This window comes from Drosophila takahashii, chromosome 2L (genome assembly GCF_030179915.1).
Source record: "Drosophila takahashii strain IR98-3 E-12201 chromosome 2L, DtakHiC1v2, whole genome shotgun sequence".
NCBI classification, from domain to species: domain Eukaryota; kingdom Metazoa; phylum Arthropoda; class Insecta; order Diptera; family Drosophilidae; genus Drosophila; species Drosophila takahashii.
Genome location: NC_091678.1, coordinates 725,765 through 748,775, shown reverse-complemented (window position 1 = coordinate 748,775; position 23,011 = coordinate 725,765). Strand labels below are relative to the sequence as shown.

At 42.3% G+C, this 23,011-nt stretch overlaps 6 protein-coding genes across 12 annotated transcripts in view; 4 read left to right on the top strand and 2 right to left on the bottom strand.

Moving 5' to 3' along the window:
• Window positions 1-549: 549 nt before the first annotated feature.
• Window positions 550-9,618, top strand: Ets21C (Ets at 21C). Of its 2 annotated transcripts, none has more exons than XM_017156033.3 (3): window positions 550-1,987; window positions 6,162-6,402; window positions 8,636-9,602. In XM_017156033.3, exons 1-3 carry the CDS (start codon window positions 1,252-1,254, stop codon window positions 9,153-9,155), a joined length of 1,497 nt encoding a protein of 498 aa, XP_017011522.2. In that variant the 5' UTR covers window positions 550-1,251; the 3' UTR covers window positions 9,156-9,602. The 2 variants fall into 2 exon arrangements, with proteins under 2 accessions (XP_017011522.2, XP_017011523.2); XM_017156034.3 differs by lacking the exon at window positions 550-1,987 and adding an exon at window positions 4,525-4,926 and having other exon boundaries at window positions 8,636-9,618.
• On the bottom strand, window positions 9,610-13,974 carry nAChRbeta3 (nicotinic Acetylcholine Receptor beta3). The gene is made up of 4 exons (XM_017156035.3): window positions 13,597-13,974; window positions 13,341-13,534; window positions 10,834-11,458; window positions 9,610-10,255 (listed from the first exon to the last, which is right to left on the bottom strand). The coding sequence occupies exons 1-4, from the start codon at window positions 13,694-13,696 to the stop codon at window positions 9,864-9,866; spliced, it is 1,311 nt and encodes a 436-aa protein (XP_017011524.3). The 5' UTR covers window positions 13,697-13,974; the 3' UTR covers window positions 9,610-9,863.
• A 113-nt stretch (window positions 13,975-14,087) lies between these two features.
• On the top strand, window positions 14,088-16,597 carry LOC108067165 (uncharacterized). Its single transcript, XM_017156065.3, has 2 exons — window positions 14,088-15,844; window positions 15,902-16,597. The coding sequence occupies exons 1-2, from the start codon at window positions 14,393-14,395 to the stop codon at window positions 16,328-16,330; spliced, it is 1,881 nt and encodes a 626-aa protein (XP_017011554.3). The 5' UTR covers window positions 14,088-14,392; the 3' UTR covers window positions 16,331-16,597.
• Window positions 16,598-17,030: 433 nt separating this feature from the next.
• Window positions 17,031-18,791, top strand: LOC108067164 (minor histocompatibility antigen H13). The gene is made up of 3 exons (XM_017156064.3): window positions 17,031-17,351; window positions 17,410-18,260; window positions 18,316-18,791. The coding sequence occupies exons 1-3, from the start codon at window positions 17,136-17,138 to the stop codon at window positions 18,422-18,424; spliced, it is 1,176 nt and encodes a 391-aa protein (XP_017011553.2). The 5' UTR covers window positions 17,031-17,135; the 3' UTR covers window positions 18,425-18,791.
• A 258-nt stretch (window positions 18,792-19,049) lies between these two features.
• Window positions 19,050-20,377, top strand: lwr (ubiquitin conjugating enzyme lesswright). Its single transcript, XM_017155944.3, has 2 exons — window positions 19,050-19,210; window positions 19,302-20,377. The coding sequence occupies exon 2, from the start codon at window positions 19,393-19,395 to the stop codon at window positions 19,870-19,872; it is 480 nt and encodes a 159-aa protein (XP_017011433.1). The 5' UTR covers window positions 19,050-19,210; window positions 19,302-19,392; the 3' UTR covers window positions 19,873-20,377.
• Window positions 20,378-21,157: 780 nt separating this feature from the next.
• The window catches only part of ush (Zinc finger protein ush), a 79,570-nt gene continuing 77,716 nt past the window's right edge, over window positions 21,158-23,011 (bottom strand). For 4 of the 6 annotated variants that reach the window (XM_070211406.1, XM_044395204.2, XM_070211407.1 and 1 more), the window contains one exon: window positions 21,158-22,190. In XM_070211406.1, coding sequence (XP_070067507.1) covers window positions 21,734-22,190 — 457 coding nt within the window. In that variant the 3' untranslated portion in view covers window positions 21,158-21,733. The remainder of the gene's footprint in view (window positions 22,191-23,011) is intronic. The other 2 variants (XM_070211403.1, XM_070211404.1) reach the window with 2 other exon arrangements.

Sequence of the window (23,011 nt, the reverse complement as noted above, 5' to 3'; positions counted from 1 at the left end):
TATATTCTATTTTTTCTGTGCGCTTTTAAAGAGGCGACCTGTTGCCAAAATATCAGAAGAGATACACCGAAATACTCGAGTATATCAATGAGCCACAGACAACTAACGACTCATGCGCGATTTCCCAGAAAGATGACGCGGCAAGAAAGCGAGAAAAACGAATCCACATAGGAGGGGAATCGATGAATGAATTTTCGTTGGCCGCCAAACGACCTTACGCCCCAGCACCACCACCACCCCCTTGGGCCCACACCTCACTGGGCCTGGGGAACTCCATCGGCTTCCCGGCGATCGGATCTCATGTGTGTTTGCTCTATGGACGAGTGACTCATTCGGAGTACGCCAGTTTCACGACGTCATGCTTAAGGTTGTTATTTGTTATTTGCCAAGCGATAAGAGGGGCAATATGGAGAGAGCGAAAAGCTCCCGAACCGAGTGGTAAACTGGTCCCGAGACCCATGGGATTCCGATTCGGATTCGATCATGGGGCAGCCGAATCTGCGAGAGAGAACTGCAAACAGAAAAGCTCACCGACTTCGTCACTGCTTTATCACAGTTCGCCGGTGCTGATCATTAGTTCGTCACTCGCCAATTGGAGCGGTCGCTCGATAGAGCAAAGATCAGCGGTCTAGAGGAATCTACGGCGCTACTTTTGAACCCCCTGGTAGTACTAGATCGTCTAGTTCCAGTTCTGTAATCGGTCAATAACGCTGCAATAACGGTTATTAAAAGTTTCCTATCGCTACTTAACTTTCCGCGAAAGATTTCCGCGATTTGCGGCACGTGTGGAAAGCGCCGAGCTGAATACTCCACTTGTTTGGCCAGCAGGTGAAATACCTGGGTGAATCATCCAGACGAAACATCCTAAATCCGTTTCGTTTTTCCACCATCAACCGGTTGCAGGCTTTCAATAAATTCGAAAATAACAAAGTGTAATTCCAGGAATGTTATGAGTAAATTGTATTGATTTTATAGTGCAAACAGACGCCAAAAATTTATAACTACCTGTTAATGTCGGCAAATAAAATGAGTAATAAAGTGAAGTTATCAGAATTTTAATTGTTATGATTTAAAAAGAAAAGTGGTAAATAAAATAAAAATTATTTAAAAAAAAGAATAAAATACAAATGTTATACAAATAAAAAACAAAAATAAATGTCAAACCCAAGTGAAAATAAAAAGCTTCCAAAAACCTGGAGCTGATAGTGATTCCATAGTTCTCAAGAAGGGACCACAAACATCCCGAATTTAATGGCCATTCTCCAGAAGAGCCAACTGAGCCACAACCAAATCCCCGTTCATATCCAGACGATTAACAGTGTTTGGTGCCAAAAGAGGCCAATTGATGCCATGCACCAGGATGTCTGGCAAAAAAGCATCGGATCTGGATCAGGATCCGGGAACGAGGTCCAACTGGAAGCGAAGGAGAAGAAAGTGGCTCCAGCTGAGGAGGAGAGCCCATCTCCCAGCAGGCGAAGGAGCAGGAGGAGGCGGCGATGCAGCAGCAGTTCCACCAGTGACACCAGCGAATCCTCAGATTCTTCGGAATCATCAGATTCCGGATCCTCCTCCTCCAGCAGCAGTAGTAGTAGCCAAACACCCGCCCTCAACTTGCCAGTGCCACTCCCCCTGGCCGAGGTTAATCCTCCCGCTTCACCCAACCTGCCTCCAACATCCCGTAGGAACTCGCAGGACTCCAATCGCTCCGTTTCGCCAGTGGAAGTGCCCGTGGATCCGCATGCCTGGTCCTCCGACGACATCGCCAGCTGGGTGAGGTGGGCCACGCGCAAATTCAAACTGGATCCGGAGCCGGATGTCGAGCGGTTTCCCAAGCACGCCCAGGAGCTGTGCGATCTGACCCGCGCCGACTTCTGGGTCTGCGCAGGATCCAGACGAGGCGGCATGCTGATGGCCCAGCACTTTGCGATTAGTTTGTACCAAGCCACAGGACGCGAGACGAGTCCCATGCTCAACGACAACGAACCAAGTGAGTTTTAGGGGTATATTCGGATTTTAATAGATATTTGTAGGACTTGAAAACATGTTTTTGGAGCATATAAATAGGGATTTAATTTAGTCCTAACCGTCCTAATTTGTTTCCTTACATGTTTAAAATTGATTTTTTTGAGATTCGAAATATTTTGATAAAATAGGAGAGATATTCAGATTTTAATTGGTTTTAATTTATACATATATATATTTAAAATAGTATTGCATTCAGTATAAATACCATCCATACCCCCATTTTTTGAATTTTCTGAGAATGTAATCAGTTTTATAATAATTAATTCGGACTAGATCACAAACTGCTATACCTTTTGAACATTATTGAGTACTTCCCTTATTTTTCATACATTTTTGAAGTACTTGAACTTGCACAAATATTTTCTTTTGTTGATAATGGTTATTTCTGGGCTATTGTAATAATTTCATAAATGCTTGGACATTGTCAGTGGATTACTCTATAGAGTTAATCAAGTTAGTTTCAGACCCACGTTTTAGCCACTGCCCAGCAGAAGTGGCCAAAACAAGAGAGCTAATCTCGGACCTCATAAATCTGAGGCCTTACGTTCCCGAGATTGATCTGCTTGGTAATTGGGTTCACGTGCTATTCCCAGTGGTGCGATTCCCGGCCTCCCGAATCTCAAATCTCGAATCCTTTGTGGTCAGGCATCAATTGAATCCTTTTTCTCTGACCTCCGCCGGCAGCCAAATGGCAACTGATTAAGATGTTGGCTGGCTGATAGAGCCGTTACTTATGTGCTTCATTGATTGTTTTTCCCCCCAAAGCGCCCCTTATTTAATGGGTGTGTTATCTTAGGGAGGGAGGAAAGGTGGAAAATCCCCTGCCAGTGAACAACCTTTTAATTACTTCGCTAACTTTCCGACTCCATAAACGTAAATCGCTTGGGAAAATCTCTTCGCGACAGCAGCAAAGTATGCAACACTTTTCCAGTTATTAACTGCTCATGATTTCGGGGGCGGGATGGGAAAAAGGGGCGGGGCCTTGGCGGGCGGTCGCGTCAAGTGATGAACTTAATAATAAACGATGTAAATATGATAATTTCTCCCAGGATGTGGCATCTAATAATAAAATCAAAATAATCCCATGCCAGCGACAAAAGTCGCCGAGTCAAGTTTTAGTCAAAGGGGGCGGGAAAAGTGGGCGTGAGTGGGTGGTTTTCTGGCTGTTCCCCCAATGACAAGAGCTCTGCGGGTGGTCAGCTCCTATGCACAGGAAAATATTCATTCGTCGCATCCTTCCTGTGGCAGGAAGAATAGCTGAAGGGCGGAGGAAAGCCTCCTGATTTGGGTCTGGCATATGTTGGTGGGTGGGCTGTACTATAGCTATATAGCTGCCTTGATCCCGAGAGCAGGCGACGTCGATTTAATTGATTTGTTTTTTATGCCAACGAGGATTACGCGTCGTCGCCGTCACGCAGATTACATTTGTTGTGGGCTACAGCTTGTTGTTCCAATGTCTGAGTCACCCTACCTATAATGAAAGCTATCCGAGGTATATAGAAAACTCCAGTACGAAAAAAAACATATTAGTGTTACCTATAGGTAACGTATATCTTTACATTCATAGAAAAATATTTCCCAGTTATAAAATTTATTTATAACATTTCTTAAGAATTCTAAAATATTTTCCCACGCAAACAAAAATGTTTGCAAAATATCTTCTATCTATTTTCGTTTTGGTGAAATCCCCCGACACTTTATAAATAACCAAGTGATTCGTACTGGGTATTTAATAGTCGAAAAGTGGCAAAAAGAAGTAGTTGTTTATTGTGTGATTTTCGGTGGGTGGAGTGGGCGGAGTGGGTGGTGGTTGAGTGGCTGCACGTGGCCTCTGACTTTTGTGACTTCTCCGGCAAATGCCGAAGCAGCGTTTACCCCCAGCTGCGCAGGTGAGCTGTAATCCTCGCCGGAGCAATCGGAGCTCCAAGGATGCTCGGCCGTCCGGTGATAAGGAGCGGAATCCGGCCAGCGCCTCTGACTGAGATTTCAGTTGCCAAACGGCCCTCGTCCTAAACGGTTCACAAGCTCCGGGAAAAACTAAAATAGTTAAATTTTAAACCAAGTTAAATTAAATCAAGAAATCCTAACAAAATAAAATCATTAAACGTTAAAAAGAAATTAAAACCAAAACCAAAAAATGTAAATACCTAAAACGCATTTAAATCATATAAACAGTTATTATAAAAAATTAATACAACTGCTTACGTGCATAACTTATAAAATAAATAACGAAAAACATTTCAAGAAATCACACAAATAAAAGGAAATAATTAAAAAATTCGAATCTAAATAAAATGACAATTTCAGAAAATTCAGTGTCAAGAAATTTCGCAACATATGTTTCGGGTGTTTATAATACTTTATACACTTCCAATAATTTCTGAAAAAAGTGAAGATTTATGTGGTTTCGATCCCTCCGGCACATTTTAAAATTTTATCTGCTAAAAGCCTAAATAAATTATTTAAAACACTTTGTAAAATTTTAAACATTTCAAAAAAACTGCAAAGAATGTAAATTATTACAAAATATAAAAAATAAAAAATAACGCAAATTTAAAACAATTGTGAAGAAAGGATTTTGGTTCCATTTGTATGTTACGGATCTTTTTTAAAACATTAAACCATAATAATTGATTAAAAATAAAGAATACAAAATATTAAAATTTTACACGCAACATTTTTGAAAAAGACTTTTTGAAAAACCCACCATGAGCGTCAGCGCCATGGACGTGGGCGTCATGTGGCGCCTGTCGGAGGATTTCAACCGGCGTTTTGGCCTCCGGATGCAGCCGGCGCCGGCAGTCGGCCAGCATCCCCATCCGCACCACAGCGCCGTGCACCACCACTACCACCACCACCATCAGCACCACCAACATCCGCACACCTCGATGATCTTCAATGGTAAGAGAGGCCGATCGCATGGCCGAAAATTCATCGGAATTTCCGCTGAGACGGGCCGAAAATCGAAGAGACTTGTGTGAATGAACGGCGGCGAGGAGGTTTCTCAATTGGAACCACTGCTACCACTCGATCTCTGGTCTCTGGCATTTCCGGCGAGCGGAGCGCCTAGAAATATGAATGAATGGGCTCGGGATGGCTGGTGGGTCGTGTCGTGGGTCCAACGGTCTGATATTGTCTAGAAGTGAGTGAGAATTGTGTCTTTCGGCCGCGGCACTGCTTGATCGCCAGATGAGTCACCTTGGTTATGGCACTTTCGTGCCTTTGCAGCGGCACTTTGAGGGGATTTTCCCCCACGGAGGTGCACAGACTACGGGATGTGGGAATGTCCCCATGGCCGACAGTCAAGAAAATGTACCTTGGCTAATTTCATCTTAAACCTGTAGGAGATTTATAGTCAGAGGTGATTTTCTTGGATTTTAGCATAAAGGCATTACTAGGTAAAACCTTCAAAGATTTTACCCATTTAAAAAAAAAGAACCTGAACTAGATTTATATTTACTGGTGTCATGTTTGTCATACCCACCTGATAAATTGTACAACGAGTTTCTTTCTTGTGAACCCCTTCAACTCAGATGTTCAGTGACTAATATTTTAAATATTACAAAAGCTAACTTATTTAGCCTAGAAATCTTTAAAAAGGTTAAAATAATTTGTTGTATTTTAAAATATAATTTTTTCTAATTTATCCTTTATTTAAATGTATCCTTAACTTAAAGTAACCTGGTACATTACCATACACAAACATTACTTTAAATTTTAATCTCAAATTATGTTTTATTTAGTATTTTTTATACCTAATCGTCGCTTTTATCTGTATAAATCGGCCAATTCCGTTTTTAAACCTGTTTTTCTCCGTGTGCAGTGTGAAATGCAGGATTTATGTCCATTTGCGGTTGATTTTCTGTGAATCCGCGCTGGCTTATGGCATTCAACTCCAGCTCCTCCACTTGGCACTCTTGCCACGTCCTCGTCCTCCCTTCCCCGCCAGAAAATCTCGTTTAGCCGTCGGTTTCATTCGCGATTCTCTCTTCTCGCTCGCTCTCTCTGCCTTGTCTATCTTGGCGTCTCTCCGGCCAAAGTATCTGTATCTGTTTCTGTAGCTGGGTTCCGAAGGGGTCTGTATCTGTATCTGTATTTTCGCCACTAACCCATCCCCACCTCTGCGCTCTTTTCAGATCCGTATCAGCTGCTGAACGCTGCCTCGCACCGATTGGTCGCCCAGGGCTCCGGGGGCCAGATTCAGCTGTGGCAATTTCTGCTGGAGCTGCTCGCCGATTCGTCCAACGCCGCCGCCATCAGCTGGGAGGGCCAATCGGGCGAGTTCCGGCTCATCGACCCCGACGAGGTGGCCAGAAGGTGGGGCGAGCGGAAGGCCAAGCCCAACATGAACTACGACAAGCTGAGCCGGGCCCTCAGGTGAGTCTCCTCCAAGGTTTGGTCCTTCGAGCACTTGGTTTACCCTACGAAGTTCAAGTGATTAATTTAATATAAAAATTCAATTTTCAAACAATTTTTGAAATTTTCCAATGAAAAAATTATGTTCATGAACGGAACGATTCCCTTTTTACAATTTAAAAACATATTTTTATGTTGTTTTAAATTTAAAATTTATTTAAATATTTCATCGGGGTAAACTAATATGTTCCCCATTAAAAGAAATTTTAAAAATAATTGTTTTTATTTTATTTTTACTGTCCATAAATTCTAACATTTTTATTCTTACATTTTCATTTTCAAGTATGTAAATTCCCTTATCTACAAAATAAATAAATTATCTAAATAAATAAAATTATTTAAATATTTCATCTGGGTAAATTAATATGTTCCCCATTAAAAGAAATTTTAAAAATAATTCTAACATTTTTATTCTTACATTTTCATTTTCAAGTAAATTCACTTATCTACAAAATCAAATAAAAACACCTCTTAACGAGGTAAAAAACTAGTGACGATCGCACCTTAAACATACAAAAGTTCTGATATCAACATTTGTGACGAAAAATTATTACACTCGTCATTAAATAGACTTTCTAATATTTTCTCATTCGGCCCGCCCTAGCAGACTATTCCAGCCTTTTTCCCTTCACAGGCATTTTCTATTGCAGCGTGACGAATGAGAAAAGATTAGAAAGTCTATTTAATGACGAGTGTAATAATTTTTCGTCACAAATGTTGATATCAGAACTTTTGTATGTTTAAGGTGCGATCGTCACTAGTTTTTTACCTCGTTAAGAGGTGTTTTTATTTGATATCAGAAGTTTTTGTTTGTTTACATTTGCTCTCATAGGAGCTAATATATACATTTAAATTTAAATTGGTCAATCATAATTTGTAAGCCAAATTAAACAAATTAAGTTAAAAAGTATTTCAAAATACCTTTTAAACGAGGTATGGCACATGTCTGTACCTTAAGTAGTGTAGAACTTACAAAATAACGAAATTTAGCCATTTTTAGCTTTTTTCCCGCTAAAGTAGCGGGTAGAACAAAAGATTCCTATATGGAACTCTTAAGTGCAAATTTACTGATTCCATGACCCTAAAATACAGTTCGGATACCCTCACACAAAATTCAATACTCAGGAAGCTTTAGTTGTTCAAGCTGGCAAAAGTGGCTATTTTCGTATAAAAATAACTTTTAAACGTGACTTTTTACAGTAATGTGTTATATACCAAAATTTAAGGAATCTCAAGGGCTATACAGTTTAAAGTTTTCAAGAAAATCGTTAGAGCCGTTTTTGAGAAAAATAAAAAAAAGCTAAAAAAAAAGTTTTAAAAAATTGTCTTTTGTTCATATCTTTTTAATTATTACATTTACACAAATTGCATATAGAAGGCGTTTATAGCATTTAAAAATACCTTTCAAACAAGATGCAGCACAAGTCTGTAGCTTTAGTAGTATAGAAGTTACGGTTTTCCGAATTTTAGCTATTTATGGCTGTTTTCCCGCTAAACTAGCGAGTTTTTCCAAAAGTGGTAGAACAAAAGTTTTTTATATCGATGGGATGAACGTCATATTAAATTTTCAAAACTTAAGAAACATGTTTTGGACAAACTGACAAACTGACAAACTGACAAACTGACAAACTGACAAACTGACAAACTGACAAACAGAATTAAATTTTCATTTTGGGAAGAAGAAGGAAATCTTATTTTGGCTATAACTTTTGAACGGAGCGTCGGATTTTGACAAATGACCCCTCATTCGACGGGTATTTTCAAAAGGAATACAACTAAAACATTGCGAGGGGGCATTTATCCCCACCGGCCCCAACAGCTCCAAATTTCGAAATTTTCACTTTTGCACTTTCACCGCTCTCTCTCCCAAGCCAATTGATTTTCTTAAAGTCTTGGTATGCAATCCTTTAAGTTTTTGCAATACCTTTCGATTGGTGTATTACTCATTACGATCGGACTATCACAGCAGATTTTCAATTTTGCGGCTATATAATAGTAGTCGCCTTCGCACACTCTCCTGGTGCGCTTCGTCACTACATGGACTGCCGTCCATAGTGATAAATAAAACAACCGAATAAATATTTTTTACTAAGAAAAAATCATAAAAATATCACCGGAAAAATATTATAATTAAAATATATCAATCTTCGAAGTCAACTCAGATTTTATATTTCCAATTTTTTCCATTTTACAGGTACTACTACGACAAGAATATCATGACCAAGGTGCACGGCAAGCGGTATGCCTACAAGTTCGACTTCCACGGACTGATGGCCGCCTGCCAGGCTCAGGCGCAGGGAGGGGATCCGGCGGCCAGTATGCTGGGTTCCTACAATCACCACGGAGGTGGGGCTATGCAGTTGGCCCGACATCCACCGCCAGCACTGCACCACCACCCGCACCCGCACCACCAGCACTCGCATCCGCACCACCAGCTGGCACAGCCGCACTTCCTGCATCCGCACCACTCGTCGCCCGCCTCCACCAGCTCCAGCCTGGGATTCCCCTCGTCCTCGACGGCCTCCTCGCAAGCTTCGCCCGGCCAGGTGGTGCCAGGTGTCGCCTCCTCCTCCGCCTCCACTTCGAATTTCACTGCTCCATTCCAAGGTGGGACAACAGCAGCCGCAGCAGGAGATCCTTCCAGGACATCCTCCTCATCGGGAACGGGAAACTACGACCAGGACACTCCCACCACAAACAATGCATTTAATTGAGCCCGCCAGCAACCCCAATTTGTCGCCGGGGTTGTAAGTTCCGATGGGTCAGGATGTTGGGTTGAAGGATGTGCAGGGACCACCCACTGCGCAAAGGGAGCGACGGCTAACCCATCACCACCCATCGAGGGTCAGAGTTCTGGCCGTAAAAAGGTCATTTCGTATAATTCCAGCTACTTTGGGTTAATTGAGCAAGAGGAATTGTGATAACCTAGAGCCAAGCATCGCATCGCATCGCAGAGCAATACTCGGAAACGAGAGCCAATTTGTTACTTAGCCTGTTATCCTTCGCTTCTAGTTGTAAGCAGACATTCGGCAGAGGTCCTTTATTCCAAGACGGGGTCTCATCATTAAATAATTCTAAGTTCGCACACGCAGTAAAATACATGAAGACGTAAATGCAAAATACCTGGGCTAAGAGCCGATTTCTCAATGTTACGTTAAGTGTTGTGTTGCAGTTAAAGTGCGGTTTAAAAAATTTAATATAATGACTCAATATTATGTTACTAAATGTTAAATTGAGAAAGCGAAACTGTCGTTTCCAACATTTTAACTTAACCCCAAGTTAACTTAACCTTAAGATGACATTCAGATATCGGCTCTTAAGTTTCGTTGTTTAGTTCTGAAACATTATATATAATTTCGGGATTAATTTCGACCCTACTCAAAGTGGGGCTGCTTGGAGATTGGTTTGGGAGCTCAGATCGGCTAGACGGCACAGCTGATGGCCAGGATCAGGAACGCCAGGCTGAAGACCACGAAGAAGATGCGATCCACGGCGGTGGCCAGCAACGCCCAGTCAAATTGGTTGGCCTTGGAGCCCGTTGTTTCGGCGGGATTGATGCCCAGGGGACTGGTCGCATCTTGATAGTCGGCATTCTCGTACAGGTGCTCGTCCATCTCCTTGGTCTTTTCCGTCTCCGACTCCCCGGTGGTGCTGAACTGGGAGAGGAGCAGCCACGTGCCCAGCTTGCCGTGGAGCAGCTTCCTCAGCGCCTCCGGAAGACGCCTCTTGTGCTTCGCAGTGGCCAGGTACAGGACCAGCACCTCAATAATCGTGGAGGCGCTCAAAAATAGCAGGGTGGTGCTGTAGAAAAGCACTGAAAGAAAAAGGAAATATTATTTAATAACCTATTTGGTGAGTAACTCGATCCTTTCAATATTTCTATGACCAGGCGATTAAACGATGCAGCGGTAAATACATTTTAGAACTAACTAAAGATAACCTGCAGCCCGAAAATTATTTAAATCTAATGCTAACAGAAGCTGACTCTGAAGGAATTACTAACTATTAGCAAATTTCTCTGTGCCAAAGGGATTGAAGATCAAGCAGCGGTACATAAATAAAAAAACTGACTTTACAAAATCCAAATAAACAAAAACAAAAAACTAAAAATAAAATTAAATAAACTAAAGCTTGTGGAATCTCACTATTGGAATAGTGCTGAAGTAGTATAGTAGGGAAATCAAACAACAAGCTGGTTGTAAACGATGCAGCGGTATATAAAGTGTAAGACTAATGATACATGAAGCTCGAAAATGGTTAAAAACTACTGCTAACGGATTCTGACTTTAAAGGAAGTACTAAACTATTAGATAGTTTCCCTATAAGAAAAAGATAAAAAATCGAGCTGGTTATAAACGATGCAGCGGCGTCTTTTTGGAAGCTAGGACTCACCCACAAGTGGTGTGTTGTTCGAAAGCACGGGCAGCAGTTGGGCAAAGTACATCAAGAAGGCGGCGATCACAATGATGAGGAGTCCATTGATCATGATCTTCTCGCCGCCCATGTGAGGTGGCAGCCAAAAGGCGGAAAGTGCGAGGATAACTACGCAGGAGGCCGGTGTGTAGATGACGGCAGTGTACATAGAGGATCGCCTCTGAGCCGTAAGAGTGTACTCCATGTAGCCGTTGTAGTCCTGACTCACAAACTCCGCCCGGGAGTCGACGATCTCCCACTCCGGCGATTGCACCAGGTCGTCGTGGTCCAGGGATTTTCCATTTGTGCTATTGTCGGGCAGGATGGTTTTCAATCCCCAGGAGCCAATCTTCAGCTTGCAGGTCTGCTTGTCGTGCGGCCAATTGAGCATATTGAGGTCGCAGTAGGCCGTGTACAAGGCTGGGGGCATCCGCCTGAAGTGTCCGTCATGGCTGAGGGTCACCTGGGTGTCCGCCAACAGGCCACCCTCGTCGCCATTGAAGAGCGTGATCTGCGGCGTCCAAATCTCGCTGGCTTGCAAAGTGATCTCCGTGATGTTTTCATATTCCGATGGTTGCCACACGCGCTGCTCATCCCGCCATCGCTAGAAATTAAGAGGAAAGGATGTTAGAGTAAGTTTATAGCACCTACAGGGGTTCAAGGTTCGAGTCTAAGCAAACTTTAATTTTTGTAACTACTCTCCTTATGATGAATCTGAAATATAATATCTCATATCCCAACGGATTCGTCGTACACACAAAAAAAACTTGGTTAAATTAACTAATATAATTGTCAAACAGTCCCCAACCACAAAATTTGTAAATTCTACCAATTAAATAGTTACTTTCACAGCAACAAATACACAAAATTAGCAAGGACACACACCCAAAGCAAAAACAAAATATACCAGGGACCGTAATCATTATAAGTGAAACAAGAGAGAACGCTATAGTCGGGTGCCCCGACTATCAGATACCCGTTACTCAGCTAAAGGGAGTGCGAAGGAGATGGAGAAAAACTTTGATCCGCCGTAACTTTTTAACGAATGGTCCGATCTAAAAAATTTCTTCTACATTTCGATAGGTATTGATAAACACAATAAAACTGCATTTTTACTTTTCCAAAATAATGAAATTTTTAAAATCGTATATAAGCGATTGTGGGCGTTAGAGGGGGCGTGGCACCCTTTTGAAACAAACTTGCGCTGCGTAGGAACTCCTAGAATCTTCATGCAAAATGTCAATCTTCTAGCTTTTATAGTTTCCGAGATCTCAGCGTTCATACAGACAGACAGACGGACAGACAGACGGACAGACGGACAGACGGACAGACGGACAGACGGACAGACGGACAGACGGACAGACGGACAGACGGACATGGCTAGATCGACTCGGCTAGTGATCCTGATCAAGAATATATATACTTTATGGGGTCGGAAACGCTTCCTTCTACCTGTTACATACTTTTGCACGAATCTAATATACCCTTTTACTCTACGAGTAACGGGTATAAAAATAAAAATCTCCATTTAATGATTATTTTGTAAGCGAAAAAAATATCGCTCAGAAATAATGATTATTATGTGAGCGATATTATTTCGCTTAAAAATATCACTCAAAGTGCGATTACAGCCGTCCTGTACGGAATTTTACAAACTTTTAAATTTCTGCTTGTAGGTAGAACCACGGAGCACACATCGAGTTAATAAAAGAAGGTGATTTCTTTGTATAAACTTTTTAAAACGCGGTTTTTAGTTGACAAGAGGTATGCTTAAATACAAAAAGTTGTATCAACCTTAGAACTTTATGTCATTTATTTATTAGTAAAACGACTTAACAAGATGTTATGAACTATTCCACTTAGATCCAACCCGACATGTGGGCTGGGTGTTAGTGTGTTGGTCCACCGAGCTGTAAGTACGAGTTCGATTCCCACAGAAAGTGTTTTTATACTAAAAGATTTTTTTGTTTTTTTAAGCGGTTTATACAAAGAAAATTTATTTTTTTCTTAACGGAATATGTGCTTCGTGGTTCTACCTACAAGAGCACATTTAAATCTTTGTAAAATTCCGCGTAGGACGGATGCAATCCCACTTTGAGTGATATTTTTGAGCGAAATATATCGCTCACAAAATAATCATTATTTCTGAGCGATATTTTTTTTGCTTACAAAATAATCATTAAATGGAGATTTTTATTTTTTACTCAAAAAAAATAATCATTATTTTCGGTCCCTGAAATATACGTAACTATTTTGTATAGTTATAGTACTTAAAATGCACAATGCCCAAAAACTCAAAAATGATATCATTCCCATAAACAGAATATTTTCATATTGTTTTCACAAATTCCATTTCTTGCGACATTTTTTAACGGAACGGAATGTTTATCATATTCATGTGAACTTGAGAAGAAAACAAAAACTTATCTTGTTTTTCGAGCATTGCAATGCAGGGAAAGGACCGGGGCCTACGATATTCGACTTACGATATTCAGCCAGCAGTGGGTCGTCATTTTGCCATTCATCTCATCGATGTCAATATAGTTGATTACCATGCCGAGGGATACGTTGGTGGGAGATCCTTGGAACTGGGGCTGCACATCGCTGTCGTAGTTTAGGAAAAGTCCTGCGTGGAGACGATCCAGAGGCGAGACACTGCCACTCTTTGGTTCCGAATCAGCTGGCGGAGATTGGGATTCAATTATCAGTGGCTTATGCAACCGGGGAGCTATTAAAACTCACAAGTGGCGCCTGGCACGGAAGCCGAAAGTATAAATAAAATCCCCATTAGCGTCGGCAGTAGTCCAGGACCGGAAATCGGTGGGTTTATCTTGGAAGTCATCGTCAAGTGTTATTAAATACAGTATCCAATGTTTGCCGCTCGGAATCTGGAAGGGAACTGAGCTCAGCTTGCCGTTTGGCACATGGCCGAGGCTCCATTATCTCCGGACTCCTCTGCCGACGTCGGTGATAACATAACAGCCCACATATTTGTTTTTTGTGTGGGAGGGAGGCCGTTATTATATTTAAGCTTGGGGAGGATTGAAAATGATCGTTTAGAAAACAACTAAATTTTAAAAAGGTTGTGATTTTGACACTTTTTGATGTTTGTGTGTTGTTATATTAAAATGTTGTTCGATATTTTTCCATTATTTTTATTATAACTTGTTTAGAAACAAATTAAATAAATATTAATAAATATCTAACGATTAGTTTATTTAGTTTGGGAGTTAGCGAGAGGCAAATAGGAAGCTAACGCCTTTAGCTGGGACCTTTTTACACCGCGGTACTCAGTTGAGCCAAAGAAATAGTATGGCAATAAAAAGACCACTAGATTTAGCGGGTGAATTCCGATGAACGCCATTCCATTCATTATATTTAAATATGTTCTTAATTTACTTTCTTATCTAATAGGAGCAGAGAGGAAATAGTGTGTTGTTGCTTGGAGCGTAAAACGCTCCAACTTTTTTGGCTTTTTGATATAATCAGACGTCTAGTTCCACGGCTATGTTGTAGACTTATCAGTTTTTCTTTGGACATGGATGGGAGAACAACAGAATTTACGTGGCTCGGATGTTTGTTCCTTTTGGGATTATCCACAGTGGCTGCTAAGAGACAAGTGTTTTTAAATCAGAATCATGAAATTCTGCACAGCATACTGAGCTCAATTAACGATACAGCAGACCCATGTCTGGATTTCGGAGGATATTTAATTGCCACGTACGACTCCAAGAGCTCTGATGAAAGAATTTCGATGGAGAATACGGATCTCAAGTTCGTTTCGTTGTTTGAAAGAATGAAAAATCGAACCTATGAACCGGGAAGTTTCGAGGAAATGGCTTTCAAGCTTTATAACACCTGCCAATCCACCAATTTCCGACTGACTAATTATTTTAAGACCGTGCTGCCGGACGTCAATCTCCCCTGGCCTCAAGATACTCCAGATGGCATCCCGTGGCCAAAGGAACGTTTCCAATGGCTAGTGACTCTCGCCCGAATGCACCGCTATGGCATGAATGACGTGTTACTAGATCTGAAAATCAAAGTGGATCGCGAGGATCATAGTGAGTACATGGTAGTGATCAAAGAACCCAACTCGAATAATGACTATTCGTTCTGCTACGGCGACGAACTGTTCGACAAGTCACACTTAGTTGAAAAAGGATTCAACACGAGTCAAGCTGATTCCATGTCCAAAGATTTAGGCAATCTTGAATCAGCTTTCTATAAAGTAGATCGGAAGAAAGCCGAATCATATAAGGGAAAGCGTTTGACTCTTCAGCAGCTAGAACGTGATTATGGAATTTCCCTAGGAAAATATCTCGAAACTGTGTTCGAACGCCAGTTCGCGCCGAGCTTCCAGTTACAGATCGATAATTTGGACTATTTGGTGGAACTTTATCAACTGTTGAGCACATACAATCAGGAGACTGTTGCCTGCTACCTTATGCTACGATTTGATGATTATATGAACTGGGCTCTCGCATATAATAATTGCGATCAACTTGTACGATCGAAAATGTTGTTTGGAACCGATATGCTCTTCGAAGAACATGTTCTGGGTGAGAAAAAAGTTCAAGAGTATCAGGCCCAGGTCCCTCAAATATTTGGGGCGATAATCAAGTCATTTAAACGAAGATTGAAAGGGAATCGCCTGAACTTACCGCTTTCCCAGATATCTTATTTTCTAAAGTTTCTCGACGGAATTTCCATAAATGTGGGGAGCATGCCGAATGACAGAGATCACCGCCGCTTTGTGACAGATTACTATGCAGATCTTGACTTCGATGACGATGACGATTTGGATACCATGCGACTAAAGTTATCCATGTTACGCACTCGTCGGATGTTGGAAAAACTGGATCATCCGGTGAGCTCATCTTCGTTTAACCACGTGACACCCAATGACGTGGACTTTAACACAATCAACATTCCCTATACACTTTTGGCCGAACCTTTCTATATGACCCGTGGCCACGAAGTCTTTAAGGTGAATATGAGATCCCTTTAACTGCATATCAGATGCCTAACACTTCTTTAATTTTAGTTCGGTGCAATTGGCACATTGATCACTCAACGAGTACTGGAAGCTTTTCATAACATGGACGAAGACTTCGATTGCGTGGATCTTATCAATTTGGTGAAATCTTTAGATGATCGCGATTTTTCTACTAACAAAGAATTTGGCTGCGGGGATTCCTTTCTCAAGACAAGTGATTGGAGAATCGCATTGGAACCAATTCTCCTAAGTTTGGTTTACGATGCCTACTTCTCCACAGAATCCGGATTTGATCACTCGCAGCCTGTTTACACCGGTGTGCCTTTGAAGCAGCTTTTCTTTTTACAAATAGCCCGGAAGCGTCTACTTAAATTTACTTGGATTAGTGATTTCCAATTCGACAAATTCTTTTCAACCATACCAGCTTTTACCGAGGCTTTTAATTGCTCGAATTCTTCTATGATACACCAGAGATAAAAAAAAATTCTTTTAATCTTTATCAAATGTCAAATGTCGCCTTTAAATCTCCACTTTTTGCGATTATAAGAAGAATATTAGGGGGATTCCCTAAACTGTTGAATTGCTGAATTGTTGAAAATTCAACAAAAAATTTCAGCAATTAAGGGAACGACCCAAAATGGTTCCTGTTGAATTTTCAAACAGCTGTTATTTGTTGAAAAATTTCACGGAACTTAAAGCATGTAAAATTTGATTTATTATTGCTAGTTACTGTCTAAAAGTGTTACCAAGATAAAAAGAACTACAAATATGCTTTCTAAGTTGATTTTAAAATAAACAATGCGTATTGGTGATACAAAATGTTACAGAGTTGCCACAACTTTTAAAAAAAAGGTGACAACTCTGGCTTTTCAGCAATTCAACAAAATTTTCATCAGCCCCGAGGCTGATGAATTGCTGAAATTTCTGAAACTTGACTTTGTATGGAACAGCTGATTAACAGCTGACCAAAATTCATAAATTCAGCAATTCAACAGTTTAGGGAATCCCCCTATTGTTTTTGAAATAAATAAAGCTATTAATCCCGCTAGCCGCACTTGCGAATCTAAAAAGTTAGATCTAGTGGGAAAACAGCTAAATCGGCAACAGCGTCTGGTATATTTTAATTGGCTTTTGGTATTTTTTAGTGACTTCCTTTGGTATTTTTCGCCACAGAGATTGTTGACGTGTGCTGCTGCGTGTCAATCTTTCAATCTTCACTTTTCACCCTCGCAAGCCGGCGATTTTCATCGGGAAGCAGCAGCTTGAATAGGACTAGGACAGCATGGCGGAGGAAGTGTTTGGCAAGGTGAAGGAGGTGCTCAGCGGCATCCTCGAGAACGTGAACGCGGCGCCCAAGAACGAGTCGGCGCCCGCGGAGAAGAAGACGCCATCCACGCCCGAGGGCATGGCGGTGGCCTACAGCAGCCTGGTGGTGATGGCCATGCTGCCCATCATCTTTGGCTCCATCCGCTCCGTGAAGCTGCACAAGCTGAAGAAGGTAGGTGCTGGGTGATCCTCGCCAGAACTCTAATCCCAATCCCAATCCCCTCCTGCAGTCCACGGGCGAGAAGGCCGACACGATGACCAAGAAGGACGCCATGTACTTCCCCCTGATCGCCTCGTGCGCCCTCTTCGGGCTCTACCTGTTCTTCAAGATCTTCCAGAAGGTGCACATCAACTACCTGCTCACCGGGTACTTCTTTGTCCTGGGTGTGATTGCGCTGGCGCACCTGCTCAGTCCGGTGATCAACTCGCTGATGCCGGCGGCCGTGCCCAAGGTGCCCTTCCACATCCTGTTCACCAAGGGCGAGGGCAAGCACAAGGAGGACATCGTGAACTACAAGTTCTCCACGCACGACATCGTCTGCCTGGTCATCTCCTCGGTCATCGGCGTGTGGTACCTGCTCAAGAAGCACTGGATCGCCAATAATCTCTTTGGTCTGGCCTTTGCCATCAACGGTGTGGAAATGCTGCACTTGAACAACTTTGTGACTGGCGTCATCCTTCTAAGCGGCCTGTTTTTCTACGACATCTTCTGGGTGTTTGGCACCAATGTGATGGTCACGGTGGCCAAGAGCTTCGAGGCGCCGATCAAGCTAGTGTTCCCCCAGGACCTCATCGAGAATGGCCTGAATGCCTCCAACTTCGCCATGCTGGGACTGGGTGACATCGTCATTCCGGGCATCTTCATTGCCCTGCTGCTGCGCTTCGACGACAGTAAGAAGCGCAAGACGCGCATCTACTTCTACTCCACGCTGATCGCCTACTTCCTGGGCCTGCTGGCCACCATCTTCGTGATGCACGTGTTCAAGCACGCGCAGCCGGCGCTGCTCTACCTGGTGCCCGCCTGCATGGGCACCCCGCTCCTGGTGGCCTTGGTTCGCGGCGAGCTGAAGGTGCTCTTTGCGTAAGTTGAGCTCTTTCCTGACTGAGAATAGAATAAATAGCTCTTCCTCCTGTAGATATGAAGACCATCCCGAGGAGAAGCCCGAGAAGAAGGAGAAGAAGGAAAAGGACGAGAGCACCGGCTCGTCCGGCAGCAAAAAGAAGGAGTCCAAGAAGGGCAAGTAGGGAGGACTCTCTACCCGAACAACATCTCCATTCGTTTCATCGTAAAATGTCTTCTGCGGCTAGCCAAGCTTCCTTTTGTTATCACCCTCTATCACCATCCGTAATCTACGTATACGGAGTACACAGCTTAAAAAGACGATTCACTTTATTGAGTTACTTACGTTCCTTGGCCAGGCACAACAACAACAACAACACCTTATTTAGTTCGGTTAGGTTACAATTGTAGAAAATGATTTGTCAACTTTTTTACCAGAATCAAATTTAAATGTAGAATTCAACTAATTTATGTGGCTCCCCCGCTTAGGAGGCGTATATTTAAGAACAACAGTTTAGATACAAATATATTCAAATTTTTGTAAAATTTAAAGATCTCCGATTTTCATAGGGAACCACTTAACTACGAATAACTACATTGCATTTCAAAAACAGTTCAAATGCGAATAAATTTTAATTTTCGTAACACAAGGACAATGGTGTCTAATTAATTTAAAGATAAATTTGTTAATTGCTTAATTTTAAGCACTACAATAATTTCAAAATTAGTATGTAGTTTAAAAATAAGAATATACCAAATTAGGTAAGTGGTCACCCTAAATATACCAAATATCGATAACAATTTAGTGCTACCGTTTGCCGTGGCAAACATCGATGTTTTTCTCCACCTCTAAGCAAGCGTTCCTTCCTGCAAAAATTGCGCTAGAAACTGCGAAAACTGTAAAATTCGCCAGCGAATAGACAAAACGAGGCTTCTGCAGGGCTTCTCAAGGTGCAAACGCAGGCGGAAAGGTGGGTAGACACTCGAAAAGGCGGTAATAAAGCCGAAAAGATACCCTTTCGGAGGGCCCATACCCACACACTCACACACACACTTTTGCAGACAGACGCGCGTGCAAAAAAGGAAGAAGAAGGGGATCGCCGAGAAAAGCAGGATTTGTGGAAACTACTGAATAGACAACTGAGCAGATAGCATGTCCGGCATCGCAATCACGCGCTTGGGCGAGGAGCGAAAGGCCTGGCGCAAGGACCACCCCTTCGGCTTCGTGGCCCGGCCCGCCAAGAATCCCGACGGCACCCTCAACCTGATGATCTGGGAGTGCGCCATTCCCGGCAAGAAGTCGACGCCCTGGGAGGGCGGCCTCTACAAGCTGCGCATGATCTTCAAGGACGACTACCCCACCTCGCCGCCCAAGTGCAAGTTCGAGCCGCCGCTCTTCCACCCGAACGTCTATCCCTCGGGCACCGTCTGCCTGTCGCTGCTCGACGAGGAGAAGGACTGGCGCCCGGCCATCACCATCAAGCAGATCCTGCTCGGCATCCAGGACCTGCTCAACGAGCCGAACATCAAGGACCCGGCCCAGGCGGAGGCCTACACCATCTACTGCCAGAACCGGCTGGAGTACGAGAAGCGTGTGCGCGCCCAGGCCCGCGCCATGGCGGCCACCGAGTAGTCGGTGCGTCCCGGGCATCCTGGGCATCCTGGGTATCCTGGGCATCCTGGGCCTCCCCGCATCCCCACATAGACATTAACAAACAACACACACACACATCTAGGCGGTAAGCGTTTTCGTGAATGCTCTCCACATATTTACTTTTACTAAGACGGAACTCTACTGCACACAAACAAAAAGCATCTGATTTAATTTTTTAACGCAATCGTTTAGTTGCTATATTGTATACTGTATCATCTGAATAAAATCTTATAAGTTCTGCACGTTTCTGAGAAAGACCAAGAGATGCGAATGCATCGCGAACAAAGTGGCTACGTGGCAGCCAGTTGACACTTTTTTCCAGCATTGAGATCCGTGACATATAGGCATATGCGACGATTGTGAATATGCATTTTCTAATACTTTTCCCCAACTAACGAACTGCTTTGTTGTGTAAATTGACTACAATTTATTGAAAGTACCACTTACATTTATATCGTGTCAATAAAAATGTATTAGTTGTAAACGACCAAGTATTTCGTTTGTGGCAGTTTTTCCTGAAAAATGTTAGTAATGTTTGGTGATAAAATTGCTTTGGAATACTGTTGATCGAAGAATCAGGTCTAATTTGGTAAGATTTAATAGGTGCAAGCATTTCTGTATTTATGTTTTATTTTTTAGTTTTGAAAAAAAAAATTAAAATATTTTCTTGGTATTTTCCGAAAATCCAGTCTCCCTGATATGGCCACCCATCTATTGTTGCCGATCTGCTCAACAAGCTGAACGTATCTGACTAACGGTTGTTTTGTGCCATCTTATAAAAAACATGGTGAAATTACCAGCAGGCACTTGCTAAAACTTCTGTTCGCCTAATATTTTAGATGAAGAATTCCAGCAATTTTATTCAATACTTCCGATGACAAGCGACCAAATGGGCCACAAATCGACTCAACATTTACCGTAATCTTCAACTTGGGCGCTTCAAGGCGAATTTCATGATTTTTGATACCAGACACACAGAATCAGCAGTAGGTGGCTGCCGGTAATTCTGACTTTGCTCACATAACGGTTCTTTTTCAAGATGGCTGCCATGGAAGATCACTTCACCTTTTCCTATCGATCTGGCATACCGGCTACATTGGTTTCTAGCGATCTGGTAGCACGCGCCAACCTTTTCCGTCGACATGGCAACCTTGCTTGTTTGTCCGTTAAATTCAAATGCAAAACTTCAAAAACCAATAAATTAAAACAGAATTTGACATACTTATGGTGGGCTGATTGATTCCAAATTTAAACCAACACAAGCTGTTGAATAAATTAATTACTTTTATTGTCGCACACACTTAATAAATAATGTACTCAGTTAAATTACACAGTTGGAATCGCTCGCTCTCGCATATGTGGAACAGCGAGCCATTTACATAATAATATTGGATCTACATAGGAATACTTTGCCTCCTTCCGCTCCGCAATCCATTGCAAACTTGTAGTTTCTTGCCCTCGATTTAGTTTCTGTCTAAGTGGTAAGCTTTGGCATGCATTATATGTCATGGTTCCCACTTCATGGGTATGCGTCTACTTTAAATCTAGTTAATCTACGTGTTTATATTTCATTAGGCGTACTATATATGATGCGTGTTTATGTGTATATACTGCTATCGATCGGTAAGTCGAAGGAGTCAGCACCCAAGTGGCGTTCGGAAGTGGAGGGCAGCGACAGGGAGATTCTCCGGGAATACTGTCGTCGATTACAGGATAGCTTACACTGTGCGAAGGAGGAGGCGATGCTTAGGATTCGATTAGGTTCGGTTGCTGCTGCTCAGAAGCAGGTGTAATACCATTCCAGCTGCTTGCGCTGCGCCTCCCACCGCAGCTGGCTCTCTCAAATGGCCGCCTCCTGCAGGTTCTCCTTGTTCTGCTTCTGCTGGCCATGCCCATGTCCGCCCACAATGCCCAGGCCCACGGCCACGCCCCCTCCGCCCAGGTGATTCGGACTGGGACTGTCGCTCGCCTCCGGGCGAATCGGCTTGTTCTTGCAGTAGAACTGCTTGTGGGCCAGGTAGGTCTTCACGTAGTTGAAGGATATGTCGCAGGTGGAGCAGTACTTCTTCATCACCTCGGCGGCGGCGACGGCGGCAGCTGCTGCGGCGGCCACGCTGCTGTTGCCCAGCGGCGAAGCCATCGGTGGGACTAGCCCACCAGGCGACGTTACATCCGGTGCACCGATCTCCATGGGCTCGGCCTTGATGTGGGGCATCGTCGGAATGGGCGAGTTGTTGTTGTCGTGCACCAGACTCAGCGTCGGCGGAGCATCCAGGGGTTCCGACTTGATGTGGAAGCTGTAAAAGGAAAATAAAAGATTAAAAATATGTTAAAAATTCCAGAATACAAAAGGCATACATCAATTTCTAGCTCTTTTATTAAGGCTCAGATGACACATTCAATTTTTAGCCTCAATTTATTGTGACAATTTTTCATTTGTGTGAGTTTAAAGAAGTGTAAGCGGGTCAGGATTAATATGATATCGCGCCTTTATAATTGGTGTTAGTGGTAGAGCAGCCAAAAATATTTGATTCTTTCTTGCGCTCGTCTAAAGTCCCATTAAAGAAAAATTGCTACAATAAATTGACGTTAAAAATTGAATGTGTCATCTGAGCCTAATAACTAGCTTAAAGTCTTGTAAAACTCCAAACCTAATTTAGAGCTGATTAAAACAGTATCTCTCAAAAATGTTATAATATAATGCATTAAAAATTTCAGAACACTAAAATCATAAATCGATTTCCAGCTCCTTTATTAATTAGGTACTAGCCTAAAGTCTTGTACAAAACTAAATTTTGAGCTGAATAAAACAGTTTCTCATATAAATCTTATGATATAGAAAGAATATTTTGTACGAATTTAAGAGTAGAATTTAAAAGGGATCTGCATTAATTCTTCAAATTTGAAGGAGAGTTATAATATTTCTAATAAAAATCCGTTTTTACGCGATCTTTATCTGCTTAAAATCTTTTGGTAGAATCTTATAATGGGTTTAGGGTTCAAATTAATTGTGATCAAACTAAAAAATATGATATCAAATTTAATCCTACATTGCATTACAACATGTATAGAATCTTTAATTAATCGATCCCCATCTAACCCATTTGATTCCATATCA